The 15,536-nt window shown below is 36.0% G+C and overlaps 1 protein-coding gene and 2 pseudogenes across 1 annotated transcript; 1 reads left to right on the forward strand and 2 right to left on the reverse strand.

Annotated features, from left to right (window-relative positions):
• Window positions 1–1,021: 1,021 nt before the first annotated feature.
• On the forward strand, window positions 1,022–1,960 carry LOC116900362 (olfactory receptor-like protein OLF2). Its single transcript, XM_032902113.1, has one exon. It carries the CDS (start codon window positions 1,025–1,027, stop codon window positions 1,958–1,960), a length of 936 nt encoding a protein of 311 aa, XP_032758004.1. The 5' UTR covers window positions 1,022–1,024.
• A 7,797-nt stretch (window positions 1,961–9,757) lies between these two features.
• Window positions 9,758–11,528, reverse strand: LOC116900363 (annotated as a pseudogene).
• Window positions 11,529–13,617: 2,089 nt separating this feature from the next.
• On the reverse strand, window positions 13,618–14,575 carry LOC116900364 (annotated as a pseudogene).
• Between the last annotated feature and the right edge of the window lie 961 nt (window positions 14,576–15,536).

The raw sequence follows: 15,536 nt of genomic DNA on the forward strand, positions 1-15,536 counted from the left end.
CTAAAATCAAGCTGTTAATGATGTTTTCTTGCTATAATTGTATGATTTAACTGCTTTCAATTTTCAATTCTGCAATTTTTGTAAAAGTTTCAGACATTTAACTAATAGGACAAATTTATTTTTAGAATGACTGTGTAAGTCACATTATAAGCATATGTAATTTAATTTTTCCATGTTTTCTCAAATATCAGTGAAATCAAAACATTATAAACATTCATGTTAATCAAACTACATATAAAGTATATGCTAATAGGATTCAGTATAGAAAAGTAGAATCATTTATCGATGACCATGAACAAGCATTCTCTGACATACACCTATTTTTTAAAAAAAGACAAATACAAGAGACTGAAGATATGCACATCAGAAGCTTCTAATGTTTTCAGGCACTTTCTGGGTATTTACAAACCCAGAAGCATTTTGTAACACTAGATTGATCACTTTTTTAAATTGTGCTTTGAGTCTGGTATGTTTAAATCAATGAATGATATTAGGAGATGATGCTTTAATGAAATAGGTATTATTAAGAAAATATAGCAAAACTATAACAGCTATTTCCATAAATGTCTTTATATTTGATATGATGAGAGATTAAACTATTATTCTTTCTAAATATGAAGAATGAGATCCTTTGGTTTAATTTCATGAAATGTTTAGGTTTTCATATCTTTGGGGTTCCCATTTCATATTTTGTTATTTCCCTCATATGAATTGTGCTCTGATAACAACTTTTAGGCTTCTCAATCCCACAGCCTCAGGAGGAATGTAAAAATCACATGTCAGGAATTAGTATTTATATTAAATAATTATCAACTGCTGACTTTAAATATTCAAGGGAATTTTCAGAGAGTGTGACACTTTAAGAGTGATTTGCTTCTAGACTGTTTTATGAATACACAGAAAACTTTCTATAGAATAAGATTAGAGCCTGAATATTGACTACAATCTTCTTGCCTAGATAAAATAAAACCCAGTCTATTCCTTTAATACTTTCTGCATCTATTTAGGCAAAGAACAAAGAAGAATGGATGTGAGAAACTGCTCCTCAATCACTGAATTTATTCTAGTGGGAATCACCAATGACCCCAGCATGAAAGTGGTTCTATTCATTGTTTTTCTTCTCATCTATCTCATTATTCTTGTGGCAAATATTGGAATGATTGTTTTGATTAAACTGGATTCCCAGCTTCACACACCGATGTACTTCTTCCTCTGCCACCTGTCTTTCTCAGACATCTGTTATTCCACCGCTGTTGGGCCAAAGATGCTAGTAGACCTACTGACCAAATACAAATCTATATCGTTTGGGGGTTGTGCTTTGCAATTTTTTTTCACCTGTATCTTTATCGATGCCGAGTGTGTGCTGCTGGCAGTGATGGCTTTTGATCGGTACAAGGCCATCAGCAATCCCCTGATATATGCTGTAGACATGTCCAGTAGATTTTGTTACCAACTTCTGGCTGGAGTTTATGTATTAGCAATGATAGATACGCTGATGCATACTGTAATGACCTTTGGGTTATGTTTCTGTAGGTCAAATAAGATTAATCATTTCTTCTGTGATCTTTCACCTATCCTATTATTATCTTGCTCAGATATATATGTCAATGAATTAGCAATGTTTGTGTTTTCTGGGTTTGTTGAGTTATGTACTATTTCAGGACTTCTTGTCTCTTACTGTTACATTATCACATCAGTCTTGAAGATCAGCTCTGACGAAGGCAGATTCAAAGCATTCTCCACTTGTGCCTCCCATCTGACTGCAGTTGCAATTTTTCAGGGAACTCTGTTCTTTATGTATTTCCGGCCAAGTTCTTCATACTCCTTAGATCAAGACAAAATAGCCTCATTGTTTTATACCCTGGTGATTCCCATGCTCAATCCTATTATTTACAGCCTGAGAAACAAGGATGTTAAAGAAGCCCTGTACAAAGTAAGAAATAAAAAGTTGTTTAAATAATTGTATTATATTTATATATGTGCAAGATATAGTAGAGGCGATTGTTGCAAAATTATACTGCATGAATCATACAAAATCTATGTCACCTAATTTAACTGTTTAAAAAATATATTTCTCCTCAATTTTAGGGATAAGGTAATGTTATCGATGTACTGATCAATCATGTTTATTTACTATTTCAGTTACAAAAAATAGTTTTTATTCAATTTTAATTTTATTATGCTTTCCTAAATTGTACTTTTTATATAATATTCCTTTTTATTGAATCGCTGAGGAATCTCTAGATTATGAAAAATGAATCTTTATTAAGGTGAAAGACATAGATATTAACTACATATTATAAACATTACTAATTTTAGGAAAAATAAAATTATACTTTTTTCTGCAGCAAAATGTATTTGGAGAGTAATCTAGAATTAAATCGGTTTTTTAGCTTGAAACACAACTTTTATTAGAAAAGTTATACATAACATAGCATGGAATTTTCTTTTTTTAAAGCAGCCTATTAAAAACTTTAATTAAAAATATTTTTGGGGGGGTGAGAAGCCATGGCAGGTGACATTAAGATTCTGCTCTGTGTATTTACAGGTTGTTATTAGTGTTCTCAAGGGATGGATGGTACTGGACTTTGTATGTTTGGGTGGGCAATTATATCTTACCAATTGGGTCAAAGGTTATTGTGTTGTGTGGTCTTTCATATGTAGATTTAAGTGTAATGGAGTATGGGGCAGCTGGTCTGGGCCACCACAGAATTGGTTCTTTTGGTTCTTTTTTTTTCGGAGCTGGGGATCGAACCCAGGGCCTTGCGCTTCCTAGGCAAGCGCTCTACCACCGAGCTAAATCCCCAACCAGATCTTTTTTTTTTTTTTTTTTTTTTTTTTTTTTGGTTCTTTTTTTTCGAGCTGGGGACCGAACCCAGGGCCTTATGCTTCCTAGGTAAGCGCTCTACCGCTGAGCTAAATCCCCAGCCCAGAATTGGAATGTGTGCTTCTGGCAAGATATCCAGCAGATATCTAGTGGGGATAAAAGACAAACCTACTTTTTTTATTTTTTATATTTTTACAACAACAGATGGCAAACCAACCTGTGGGCTAGAATCCACTAGTAATCCTAAGAATTGAGAGAAAGTTTTATTTTCTAAGAGGAGGCCAGGGTCATGTTAAGTCATGTGATATCTCAAGGGTGGGAATTCAAAGAAACATGGAAGCAGCCTGGGCTGGCAGGCTGTAGGTCCCCTGCTGTGTGATAAGTAATGACAGGTCACAGAGTTAGAGATTAAAAGCTGCTTTTTAAAAAAAGTTGTTTAGAAAGTCTTTCAGGGGGTTGGAGATTTAGCTCAGTGGTAGAGCGCTTGCCTCAGAAGCGCAAGGCCCTGGGTTCGGTCCCCAGCTCTGAAAAAAAGAACCAAAAAAAAAAATAAAGAAAGTCTTTCAGGATACTCACATTCCTTCTAACATGGGCTCCACAGAAAATTTGGGATGAAATCCTAGTTAGACAAGCTACTTCTTAATGACGGGCATTAAAATGTGATTAAGTTTGTTTTGAGAAAGAAGAGAGTAAAGAGATTACCCGAATCATGTGAGGATTTTCAGACATGGTTCGGAACTTAGATAGGGAAAAATTGGTCACTGACTCCAAGTAGAGAGTTGTGATAAATGTAACACCAGGCAGAATGAATGCAGACATAATATAGAAGTTATTAAGGTTAAATAAAAATCTGTGGCTCTGGGTAGAGAGCTTATCAGATGGATGTATTTTTGGCTAAAGTCTTGAGTTTCCAGTTGGTTATTGGTTTTAGAATTGACAGAAGGTGTTTTGGTTTGTTTCAAGGAGAGTACAGAGATTACCCGAATCATGTGGGGATTTTCATCCATGGTTCGGAACTTTGAGAGGTAAACATTACTCACTAACTCCAAGTACAGAGTTGTGGTAAGTGTCTGTAGCACCAGGCAGAGTGAATGCAGACATATATTATAGAAGTTATTTTTTTAAAGATTTATTATATATAATTACACTGTAGCTGTCTTCACTAACTCTAGAAGAGGGAATCGGATCTCTTTACAGATGGTTGTGAGCCACCATGTGGTTGCTGGGAATTGAACTCAGGACCTCTGGAAGAGTAGTCTGGTGCTCTTAACTGTTGAGTCATCTCTGTGGCTCTGGATAGAGAGCTTAACAGATGGATATATTTTGGGTGAAAGTCCTGATTTTAAGTTGTTTATTGATATTGGGATTGATAGAAGGTACAAGTTATTAATGTTAAAGAAAAATCCATGGCTCTGGGTAGCGAGCTTGACAGATTGATATACTTTGGGTTAAAGTCCTGGTTTGATACATTGCTTATTAGTATTAGAATTGATAGAAGGTGTTTAGTTTGTTTTTTGAATTACTCCACTAAAGGCCATATGGCTCATTGATCCCGGCTAGCGAGGTTTGTGGTTACTTTTGGTATTTAACACAACAGGAAGCTCGGATTCTCTTAATGTGGGCTCCACGGGAATTTTGGGTTCATTTCCTGATATCATAGAGTACAAAAGCCTATCAGATTCATTGTTTAGCTTACTTCCTTTTTAAAAATTGTTTAATCTTCATAATGGGTGTGACTTTGAATTTTATGGTTGTATTGTTACTCTGGGAGAGAGTGCAAGATACAAGCTTTTCTGGTTACAGACTAAGGAACACAGTATTTTGGGAGAAAGATTTTGTCTTTTTGATTCTAAAAAGTGTGATTAGGCTGTGGAAACCTCACAGAGTCATACTGATCAGACTTGATAGAAGTAGACAGCTGGAAAAAAAAATTGATTCAGGAGAATCAAACAAAAAGATATCTCAATTCTAAACTTTTGTCTTGAGAGTTTTATTTTACAGAATGTGCCTACTTGGATTCCTGGTCTTAAGGACTTTCAGCTGGGTCCAGTCAGGACACGACCCACTACAGCATTTGATTCATTCTTCCTACCCCCTACCCTTAAAGATATATCAACACCCATGTACAGCTTGAAGAAGTTATGATGGAGTTGTTGCCCCAATTCCCTGCCTGGACTTTTGGGGGGGCTGAAAGCAGTTATTCTAAAGTTGTTTTCATGAGAAATTTAAAATTTGTTGTAATTGAACAAGGAGGAATTAGCTAGATTGAGTTATACAGTCATAATCTCATTTGGTAACTAAGCTAAAATCATATCTTTGCTTTGGTATGAAATTTATTTGTAAAAAAAGTTTAAAAGTACAAGGTTTAGAGCCAGTCCTTCGGTTGATGTCATTACAAACTTCTGAGGTGATTATACATGTGAGTTAAGGACCAAATAGCAAATTCATGGCTGTGACTTCGTGAAAGCACTTTCAAGATAATATTAACAACAGTTAATATTATATAAATATAAAGACAACAGTCCAGATTGTCTTGTATGGATAGATGGTTTTCAAAAACGTCAGACATCCACAAAATTTGAAATTTATAGTTATCTTTTGTTGAGTCATATCTGCTCCTAACAGTTCCCCTTTGTTGGATTTAATGAAGAATTGAATATCTCTATCCCTTGGTGAGGCAATACTTTGTGGCTAGGCAGCCACTGGGCACAACTGCCTGTTTCATCTGCAGAATAATACTGTCCAGAAAAGTAGAAATTGTGCAGAATAGTCAACTGCTAACACAGGGTGATCAGCCCTTCCAAATCTGGATTTCAACAGTGTGTCAGCTGATTTTGGGCCAGAAGGCTGAAGACTTACACTCACATGTTGCTAACAGGGGACTGTGCTAGTGGAGATTTGTCTCTATAACCTCTCAGTTCTGGAAGTCGTGTTAGGCTTCTTATGTGTATAGATATTTGGTCATTCTCAGATTTCTGACAGGGTTGAAGACTGATTATAGTCTCATAGCCTAACAGGCTGTTTAACTCTATTGGATAGTTATAAGATAGTATACAAGCTAGCCAAGCGTTAATATAGATATTAAGCCTTTCTTAAGCTGGAATGGATAACTAAATGTTCTGTTTAATTGATAAAGTGTTGGACTGGGTGTTAGGTATATTTTATGCTTTTAATTACAAAAATGATAATAGTTTTGTTCTCAGCGTATATTTGAGAGAAAAATTTTTGTTTTTGTTTTTGTTTTTGTTTTTGTTTTTGTTTTTTGTTAGACAAAAAGGGTGCTATGTGGGATGATTCACAGGTGAGGCAGGTACAAGACAGAAGGAGGCTTGTCATTGGATGAGAAGGAAGGATGGACAGGAGAAAACTTGGAAGGAAGAGGAGGAGACTGGGGGAGAGGGCAAGAAGCCATGGCTGGTGACGTTAAGATTCTACTCTGTGTATTTACAGGTTGTTATTAAGGTTCTTAAGGGATGGATGGTACTGGGCTTTGTATGTTTAGGTGGGCAATTATATCTTACCAATTGGGTCAAAAATATCTTTGAAGAAGAAATCCACAGCAATATAACCTAATAAAGGGATTTTAAGATATATCACTTAGATACCCAAAGTATGTTTAATTAACATAAAGTGTTTTTATGTCCTGTGATTTTTACATTAACTATGACTTTTTTCCTTTTATTCTATTGGATTTTTTAAATTTATATTTCAAATATTATTCCCTTTAGCAGTTTCCAGTCCATAAAGTAGAAACCATTCCATCCCCCCATCTACCTTCTTCTATAAGGGTATTCCCCCACCCATCCGTTCACCCATTCCTACATCCCCACCCTGACATTCCCTTACACTAGGGGTCCAGCCTTGGCAGGACCAAGGGCTTCTCCTCCCATTCGTGACCAACAAGGCTATCCTCTACTACATATTCAGCTGGACCCATAGATCTGTTCATGTGTACTCTTTGGATGATGGTTTAGTCCCTGGGAATTCTGGGTGGTTAGTTTTGTTCTTATGGGGTTACAAATTACTTCAGCTCCTTCAGTCCTTTCTCTAACTCCTCCAATGGAGATACCATCCTTAGTTCAATGGTAAGCTGTGAGCCTTGCCTCTGTATTAGTCATGCTCTGGCACAGCCTCTCAAGAGACAGCTATATCAGGCTCCTGTCAGCATACACTTCTTAGCATCAGCAATATTGTCTAGGTTTGGTGGCTCAGTGTATCTGGGCTGGATCCCCAGGTGGGGCAGTTTCTGGATGGCCTTTCCTTTAGTCTCTGCTCCAAACTTTGTCTCCATATTTTCTCCTATTAATGTTTTTGTAACCTCTTCTAAGAAGGACTGAAGCATCTGCACTTTGTTAGTCCTTCTCCTTGAGCTTCATGTGGTCTGTGGATTGTATCACTGGGTAATCCAAGCTTTTGAGCTAAGGTCTACTTATCAGTGAATGCATACCATAGTTGTCCATTTGTGATTGGGTTACCTCACTCAGGATGATATTTTCTAGTTCAATTTGCCTATGAATTTCATGAAGTAGTTGTTTTTAATAGCTGAGTAGTACTCGATTGTGTAAATGTACCACATTTTCTATATCCAGTCCTCTGTTGAAGGACATCTGGGTTTTTCCCAGCTTCTGGCCATTATAAACAAGGCTGCTATGAACATAGTGGAACATGTGTCCTTGTTTTATGTTGGATCATCTTTTGGGTATATGCCTAGGAGTGGTCTAGCTGAGTCCTCAGGTAGTACTATGTCCTATTTTCTGTGGAACCTCCAGACTGATTTCCAGAGTGGTTGTATTGGCTTGTAATCTCATCAACAATGAAGAAGTGTTCCTCTTTCTCCACATCCTTGTTAGCATCTGTTGTCATCTGAGTTTTGATTTTAACAATACTGAATGGTGTGAGGTGGAATCTCAGGGTTGTTTTGATTTGCATTTCCCTAATGACTAAGGATGTTGTGCTTCTCAGCAGTTTGATATTGTGTGGTTGAGAATTCTTTGTTTAGTTTTGTACCCCATTTTTCAATAGAGTTATTAGATTATCTGGAGCCTAACTACTTGGGTTCTTTGTATATATTAAATATTAGTACTCTATTGGATGTAGGCATGGTAAAGCTCTTTCCCTAATCTTTTGGTACCATTCTGTCTTAATGACAGTGTCCTTTGCCCAAGAGAAGCTTTGCAAATTATTGAAGTCCCATTTGTCAATACTTGATTTCAGAGCATAAGACATTGGTGTTTTATTCTTGAAATTTTCCCCAGTGCCTATGTGTTTGAGACTCTTCCCACTTTTTCTTCTATTAGTTTGAGTGTATCTGGTTTTATGTGGTGATCCTTGATCTACTTGGACAAGAACTTTATACAGGGTGATAATAATGGATCAATTAATATTCTTCTACACACCACCCGCCAGTTGAGCTAGCACCATTTGTTGAAAATGCTATCTTTTTTCCACTGGATGGTTTTATCTCCTTTGTCAAAGATCAAGTGACCATAGATGTGTAGGTTCACTTCTGGATCTTCAGTTCTATTCCATTGTATTTTCAAGAACAATATTAAACCCAATAAGTGACAGAATCTGGACCAACAAAATGTGTAACAAGAAACTAATTACCATGTTATAATCAAACATTCAATTATTTATAGTATCTTTTTACAAAAGGGATATCCATGGTTTGGGGTATGTTGTATTGAAAAGAAAACTGAAAAGCAATTTTCTACAATATCATTCTCAAGAAAGTTAATCATTAAAATAGTAATTATGAGTTGACACATTTAAAATATTTCACATAATTTTAAATTACTGGGTATACATGGAAGTCTTAGATTTAAAACTCATTCTCCCCCTACCCTATAAATGTACCAACACTTAACCTAGAACTTTCAACATATTTTTTTCCAACAAAATCAACGCATGTTTTGATATTCGTAAAGTAACATAATTTCTGGTCCTATCTGGTTTGTTAATAATGCCTTTATTAGAATGATTTTTTCCATTTAAGATATAGGAATATGATACACGATTGCAGTTGTAAAGTTATTAAAATTAGTTTTCAATATAGAAGTGTGTAGCTTTGGATAAAGATCAGTATTAACATTTATAATAAATATCAGAGATGCCTTTAGTTTTTACAGCATTCTTTGCCTAAAGTAAGTCAATCTGGTGTAGTTTCTCATAGGTTTGCCATTTGGCAGGCAAGAGAATTTTATTTTCATGATCTCATTACTCAAACAAACATCTGAACATCTTTGAGAAAGTGATCTGCAGCCCCCGAGGAGTCACACCACTGTAGAAGTCTGATCATTCTGAGCTGCACTAGAGTCAGAGTTCCTAAACGAAATGATTTCAGAACACAATAGTCAAAGAGGATCAATCAGCAGAAACTCACAAATTCTTGCTCATTATGGACTTACTTTAAAACATGATCAAGAGGACAAGCATGATGCTAGTTCTCACACTATCCCTAGGTACAGTGGTTAACCAGACTGTTGGTTTCACTGATGGGAATACATTTTTCTCTACCTGTCAAGAGACTCAAACCACAGTTCTTAAAGTGTCAGGCATTTCCCTAGGCAGATTTTCCTTTTATACATAGTAATGGAAAACTAACATAAAAATGAGGACTTTTGATTGTTACTCCATATAAGAACATGTACCAATATTGCACATATCTGCTCTGAACTATTAAAAGTTTTCTGGGTTCTTGGGGCACTGTCTTCTCCAGGAATACAAACCCAAGCCAAATAAACAGTTTTCCTTAAAATATGGTTGACAAAATTAGAAACACTGTGGTGGGTGAGGGGATGAGGAAAGAAATGACAAAGATTTTGTACAAACAAAAATCTAAAAACTTCCTTAAAGAGTTCTGGTGCCCTACACATCGGGACAATTTTTATGTACTATTGAGTTAACAGTAGCTATAACGCATCTAGCTCCTCAGATAACATGGTACCTTGGTCCAGGTATTGCAATGTCACTGTATGGCTCTTCCTATAGTAGCTTGATGTCTTGCTGCTTTTTAAGAACCAAAGAGCCGTAGAAATTTGCTGCTGCCTGCTTTTGGTTTGTGTTTCAACATACCTTAAATAAACTGACAGACTCTGCTCTAGTTTTAGCAGGAGCTCACGGAAGACCATGAAGCATATGCTGAGTCCTTTTGTTTCATCTCATTTCTTCATGATCCTGATCACCCCCTGATGGACTGTCAACCTCTTCCTCTTCTTCCTCTTCTGTGACCTTCTCTTTCTTCTCCTCCTTTTCTGGTTGAAGCTCTAATTCCAGTATCAGCTGACAGATATTTGGAGGCTCTTCTGGGGGAAGTTCTACTGGTGGACTTTCCATTAGCTCTACCTGCTGAGGAGGTTCCACAGGCTCTGGGTCTATTCGTTGGACTTTTAACTCCTTGACAGGGTTGTGGGGACATGGCTGACTCATCTCTCTTTTCTCTGATGGGCTCCATCACTGAGTCCTATAGGTGGTTTTGCTCTTCTATTATGAGCTCATTAATGACACCACACTGCTGCTGCTTTCCCTTTCCTTCTTTTCCTAAGGTCTTCTTGTACAAGTGGAGTTCAGCAGCATGTAAAGAGCTTCAGAAGTTGGTTATTCCAAAATGACTGCGCTAGTGAGGAGAAAAGCTTCTTTACTCCTCCTCTCAGTCTCCACATCACTAGTTTCTTGGTAGGCAGGGCCAGGTTCAGAGTTGTAACAATATCAGAATAATCACTAAGTTTGGCTCTAATTGTCTTACTCTCCAATTCTTAGACACTGTCAACAATCAGCTTCCTCTTCCTCTTGCCTTTTGCTTCTTCAACAGTTATATCAATGGACTCCAAGGCAAAAGCTTTCTCATTTTGGACAAGTGTAGTCTGATCAGATATAGTTGGCATCGATTCAAAAGGATCTACAAAGTCAGGACTATCAGGCCCACCCTATGAGCCACTGTCATCTTCATCATGTGTAGGCTGCTCTGGTAACATGAATTGAGATAAGGCAGAGGGATTGTCAAAGATGCCACCATCATTTTTAACGTTTGACATCGAATACACCACCCAATTCCTTCTCCAGAATTTTCCTCATTGTACTAGTCTTTATACTCTAAATGATTGATTTTTTCCATTCAGGTTGCTGGCACCTCTGCTCAGGCTCCAGGAGGAGGTTGGAAGCTCTGGTGCTCACTAACATGTCATTATTCTCAAAAGCATTGCCTTCTCACACTATTTTACAGTGGTCCATTCTGAAATCCCCAAAATCATTTTCCTGTATGATACTCATATTCCCATCTATTTTTCTGATGGCTATCTCTTCTACTACACTCTGTTCGTGGGGAATTGCTGGGTGATGTGAATGCCATCCAAATCTGGCAGTGACTGGTCAAAATAGTGAAATTTCTCAAATAAAGTAATGGTATTATAAGCCACTTTCTGATTTTCCTCAGGCCAAAAAGCCATTTTTATTTTAATAAATGCTTCATTACAGTTTTCGAGGAAGTATTTGGCCTTCCTATGATAGATGAAGACAACACCCAGCAGGAGGTCTCCTGACATCTGCAGAGACATCTTCGCCTTTGGTGAGATGATGCTATCCACACTGCTCTCTAAGTTACACTCAAACACATGGGCTTTGGCTAGCTTCTTGTCCCAATGGGCCATCACCTAAATTACGCCAGAGGCCCTCGTTTACTGAGGACAAAATATGTGTAGGACATTTTTCTTTTTTGCCATGAAATAAGAAGAAACCTGTATCTCTGCAGAGAGCTGGGAGAGGTGGGTTGCCTGGGGAAGGGAAAGGGTTGGGTAAGAAGGCAGGGAGAGGGGATACCACCAACACCACCACCACCGTCATCACCACCACCACCACCACCACCATGGTTGCAGCCTCCTTTCTGATTTACTCAAACAAGAACATGAGCAACATCTTTTTTTTAGTCTTTTTAATTGAATATTTTATTTATTTACATGTCAAATATCCCCTTTCCCGGTTTCCAACTACATTCCCCCTATCCCATCCCCCCTCCTTTATACTCATTGTCCATAATAAAAAGTTTCTTGGATAAGAATCTGTTAAGTTCAGCTTTGACCTCCAGGAAAAGCTGACATGGAAAACAGAATTGGTGATTATTGACTGGGGCCTGTGAGAATGTTCCCTACGAAAACAAATAATTATTTTGAAAAATCTCCTTTGGGGTCACAAAAGGCAGTTGCAAAAATGAGAAAGGGGGAAAGAATCTCTCACACACACACACACACACACACACACACACACACACACACATGCACACACACACTCACGTGCTCACACATGGACATGATGGATGAATCAAACTTCTTTAAGCTCCAACAAGCAAATTTTATTCCCACACAACTTATACATACCAGCAAAATCATTCAAGCAGTATAGAAATTACAATGTGACTACATTCTATTTTTTTAGTGATTGACTATAAAAAAACAGTATGTTTCCCTAATACCTTTACATGAACACACAATATGTAGTACAGGTATTTAAAATGAACAAATTATTCCCAAGAACTCATATACATACATAACTAAGCAACCTGATATAGATTAACAATGTTTGAGCAAACAAGACAATTTTCTCAGCCAGTTTTTCTTCCTGGCAGATAGCAATTTGTGGTTGCAAAGATAGGATCAATTATTTCATTAATTATCTTAAAAAGTAATCTCATAAAAATGTTAAAGGATCACAAATGTAAACTTATATAAAATGTTTATATTTTACTTTATCATTTATAATTTAAATTGTCAGAATGCACAACTACTCACCAGCAACTTTTACTAAATCATATCAGGAAGCTGAGGGCAAAAATGGGTACAAGGAACTAATCATCAAATAAATTGCCAGTCCAGCCTTAGTAAGACTCACTGCAGCCAATACTAGTTAGACTGTCATTGTTCTTATTCCTTGGCCTAAAAAATTCCCTAGCACAATGATTAAGAATATGTTTTTAGTGAATGGGTGGGAATAGGAGCATGCTCAAAACCTTCTTCCCAGTTCTTCCCCAACTCTCTTTCCATTTGGATCCACAACTTTTCTGTCTTTCATTAGAAAACAAACAGACAACTGAGGAAAGACAATAAAATAATGTAAAATAGATCACACACACACACACACACACACACACAAATCAGAATATGACAAAAGTACTAAACAATTAGAATGACAAATGAACTTAATGATAAGTACAAGAAACATATGTAAATTCAGAGACACACATGTGTGTATTTTCACAATTTTCCCAGAAATACCAAATGAGTGCTATAATATAGAAATTCTTTCTTCTGCCCATTGAGTGTAGAGACTTAGTTCTGGATTATGATTAAAGTCTTTTCTATTTTGGAATAAAATAAAATTTTATTCTTTTGTAAAAATTGTGCAGGTTCTGAGTATATATTTAATAACCTCATTTTATTTGAATGTATGATTTATTGTTGTCAATATAGAAGTAGCTTTTGGATTCAATACAAAAATATATGCAGAAAAGGTAACCACTTTAACTCAAGAAAGCTTAACAAAATTAAAATCAAATGAAAGAATAAATGCAGTAATTTCAAAGTGAAATGTTCAGAAAAATTTCTACACATGTGTTTCACATCTGACTCCATAGCAAATATGAATTATAAAACATTAGAATGCTTACAGCATTTTCTTATGATTAAAATTATTTGAAATGCTTATGCTGAACACGTAAATTATTAACACAACTTTCCGACAATTATGCAATATCATTGTATACAATTTACCATCATTATTTGAATTGCATACACATAATGCAACTATTTACACCACCTTTTATTTCCCAGTTTTTGCAAGGCCTCTTTTACATCTTTGTTTCTCAGGCTATAAATCAGAGGGTTCAGCATAGGAATCACCAGAGTATAAAACAGGGAGGTCATTTTGTCTTGATCTAGAGAATAAGAAGTACTTGGCTGGAAATATGTAAAAGGCAGGGTTCCTTGAAAAATTGCAACAGCAGTCAGGTGTGAGGTACAGGTGGAAAAAGCTTTAAATCTTCCTTTGGCAGAATGGATCTTCAAGACTGATAAGATAATATAGCAATAGGAGACAAGGACTCCTGAAATCGTGCTCAACTCTAAATCCAAAAATAGTGAATATCACTAACTCATTGACCTGAGTATCTGAACAAGATAGTAACAGTATGGGAGGGATATCACAGAAAAAATGATTAATCTCATGTGACTCACAGAAACATAAGCAGAATGTTAATGTTGTGTGTATCAAAGCATCTGTCATTCCTACAAGGTAAACACCAGCCAGGAATTGGTAGCATACCCTGTTGGACATGTCTACTGCATACAGCAGGGGTTGGTTTATGGCTTTGTACCGATCAAAAGCCATCACTGCCAGCAACACACATTCAACATCTATAAAGATACAGACAAAAAAGAATTGCAAGGCACAACCAACAAATGGGATGGTTTTGTACTTGCTGAAAATGTCTATCAACATCTTGGGCCCAACTGCAGAGGAATAGCAGAGGTCAGAGAAAGAGAGGTGGCTGAGAAAGAAGTACATTGGTGTTTGGAGCTGGGGATCCATCTTGATCAAAATAATCATTCCAATATTAGTTATGAGAATAATAAGATAAATAGCAAGGAACACAGTAAATATTAGCACTTTCATGTCAGGGTTATTGGTAATTCCCAAGAGGAGGAATTCATGTAATGAAGAACAGTTTCCCTTGTCCATGATTCTTTCTTCGTTTCCTATCATGTTGTAAAAGTCAAAGGAAAATTGATTAGATTTCTTTTTTCTGGATATATTAATAAATCATCTTTTAGACAAAAGAAATTTGCTTAAATATATACTTCTAAAACTAGTGAGGTAGAAGTAGTTTTGAAGAAACATTGTGGTGTAAAAATAAAGTTCTACTTCAGGAAGTTGAAATTTGAATTGTTTTGTAATTCATGGGGTATCTGAGTTGTCTGTGTCTCCATCATTCATATTAGAAAGTGCTTTTTGAAAAAAAATAATAATGATTTTTGTATCTAAAATGGTACAAAGAAACTCAAATTTTGAAAGTCAAAACAGAAGAGTTGTGAACTGACATATCTTTGTGTACAAAAAGCATGATCATTACATATTCAACAAATATAATCACTTGAATCATCAACAGTTATATTGAAAGACAGTTACTAAATAGAATTATTATCTTATCAGTTTTGGAGTATAATTTTAGTTAAAATCAAAATATAATTTGTTGGTTTTTGTTTTCTTTCTGTCATTATTTGAGGGTTTGCCAAACTACTAACATCCCTCTGTGTAACTTGCTTGACTCTCAGTATGAATACCTTAAACAGCCAATAAGAATGAAACAGAAGCAAGGATTTATAATATATATGATTTAAATTGTTGGATTTTTAGTGATTTTATTTACCTAAAAAAGAAAATACAGTAGTTATTTCAAATGTTTATGACCGATTTGTCTTTGTCTTTTGTAGTTATAAGTATACATAGAAAGTGCCTGTCTGAGTCCCTAGCTGCCTATCTATCTAGCTGTCATTTATTTACCTAAATTTGAATTGGGTAATTAACTGTTAGAGATTCTAGATTTAAATATCATAGTATGTGGTGTATCTAGGATTAAAGCTATATATTTTAATATTTCATATTTATTATTAGTCAAATACAAAGAAATAATAACCATTTGAATACTTGTTATATTTAATTGAAT

This window comes from Rattus rattus, chromosome 5 (assembly GCF_011064425.1).
Source record: "Rattus rattus isolate New Zealand chromosome 5, Rrattus_CSIRO_v1, whole genome shotgun sequence".
NCBI lineage: Eukaryota > Metazoa > Chordata > Mammalia > Rodentia > Muridae > Rattus > Rattus rattus.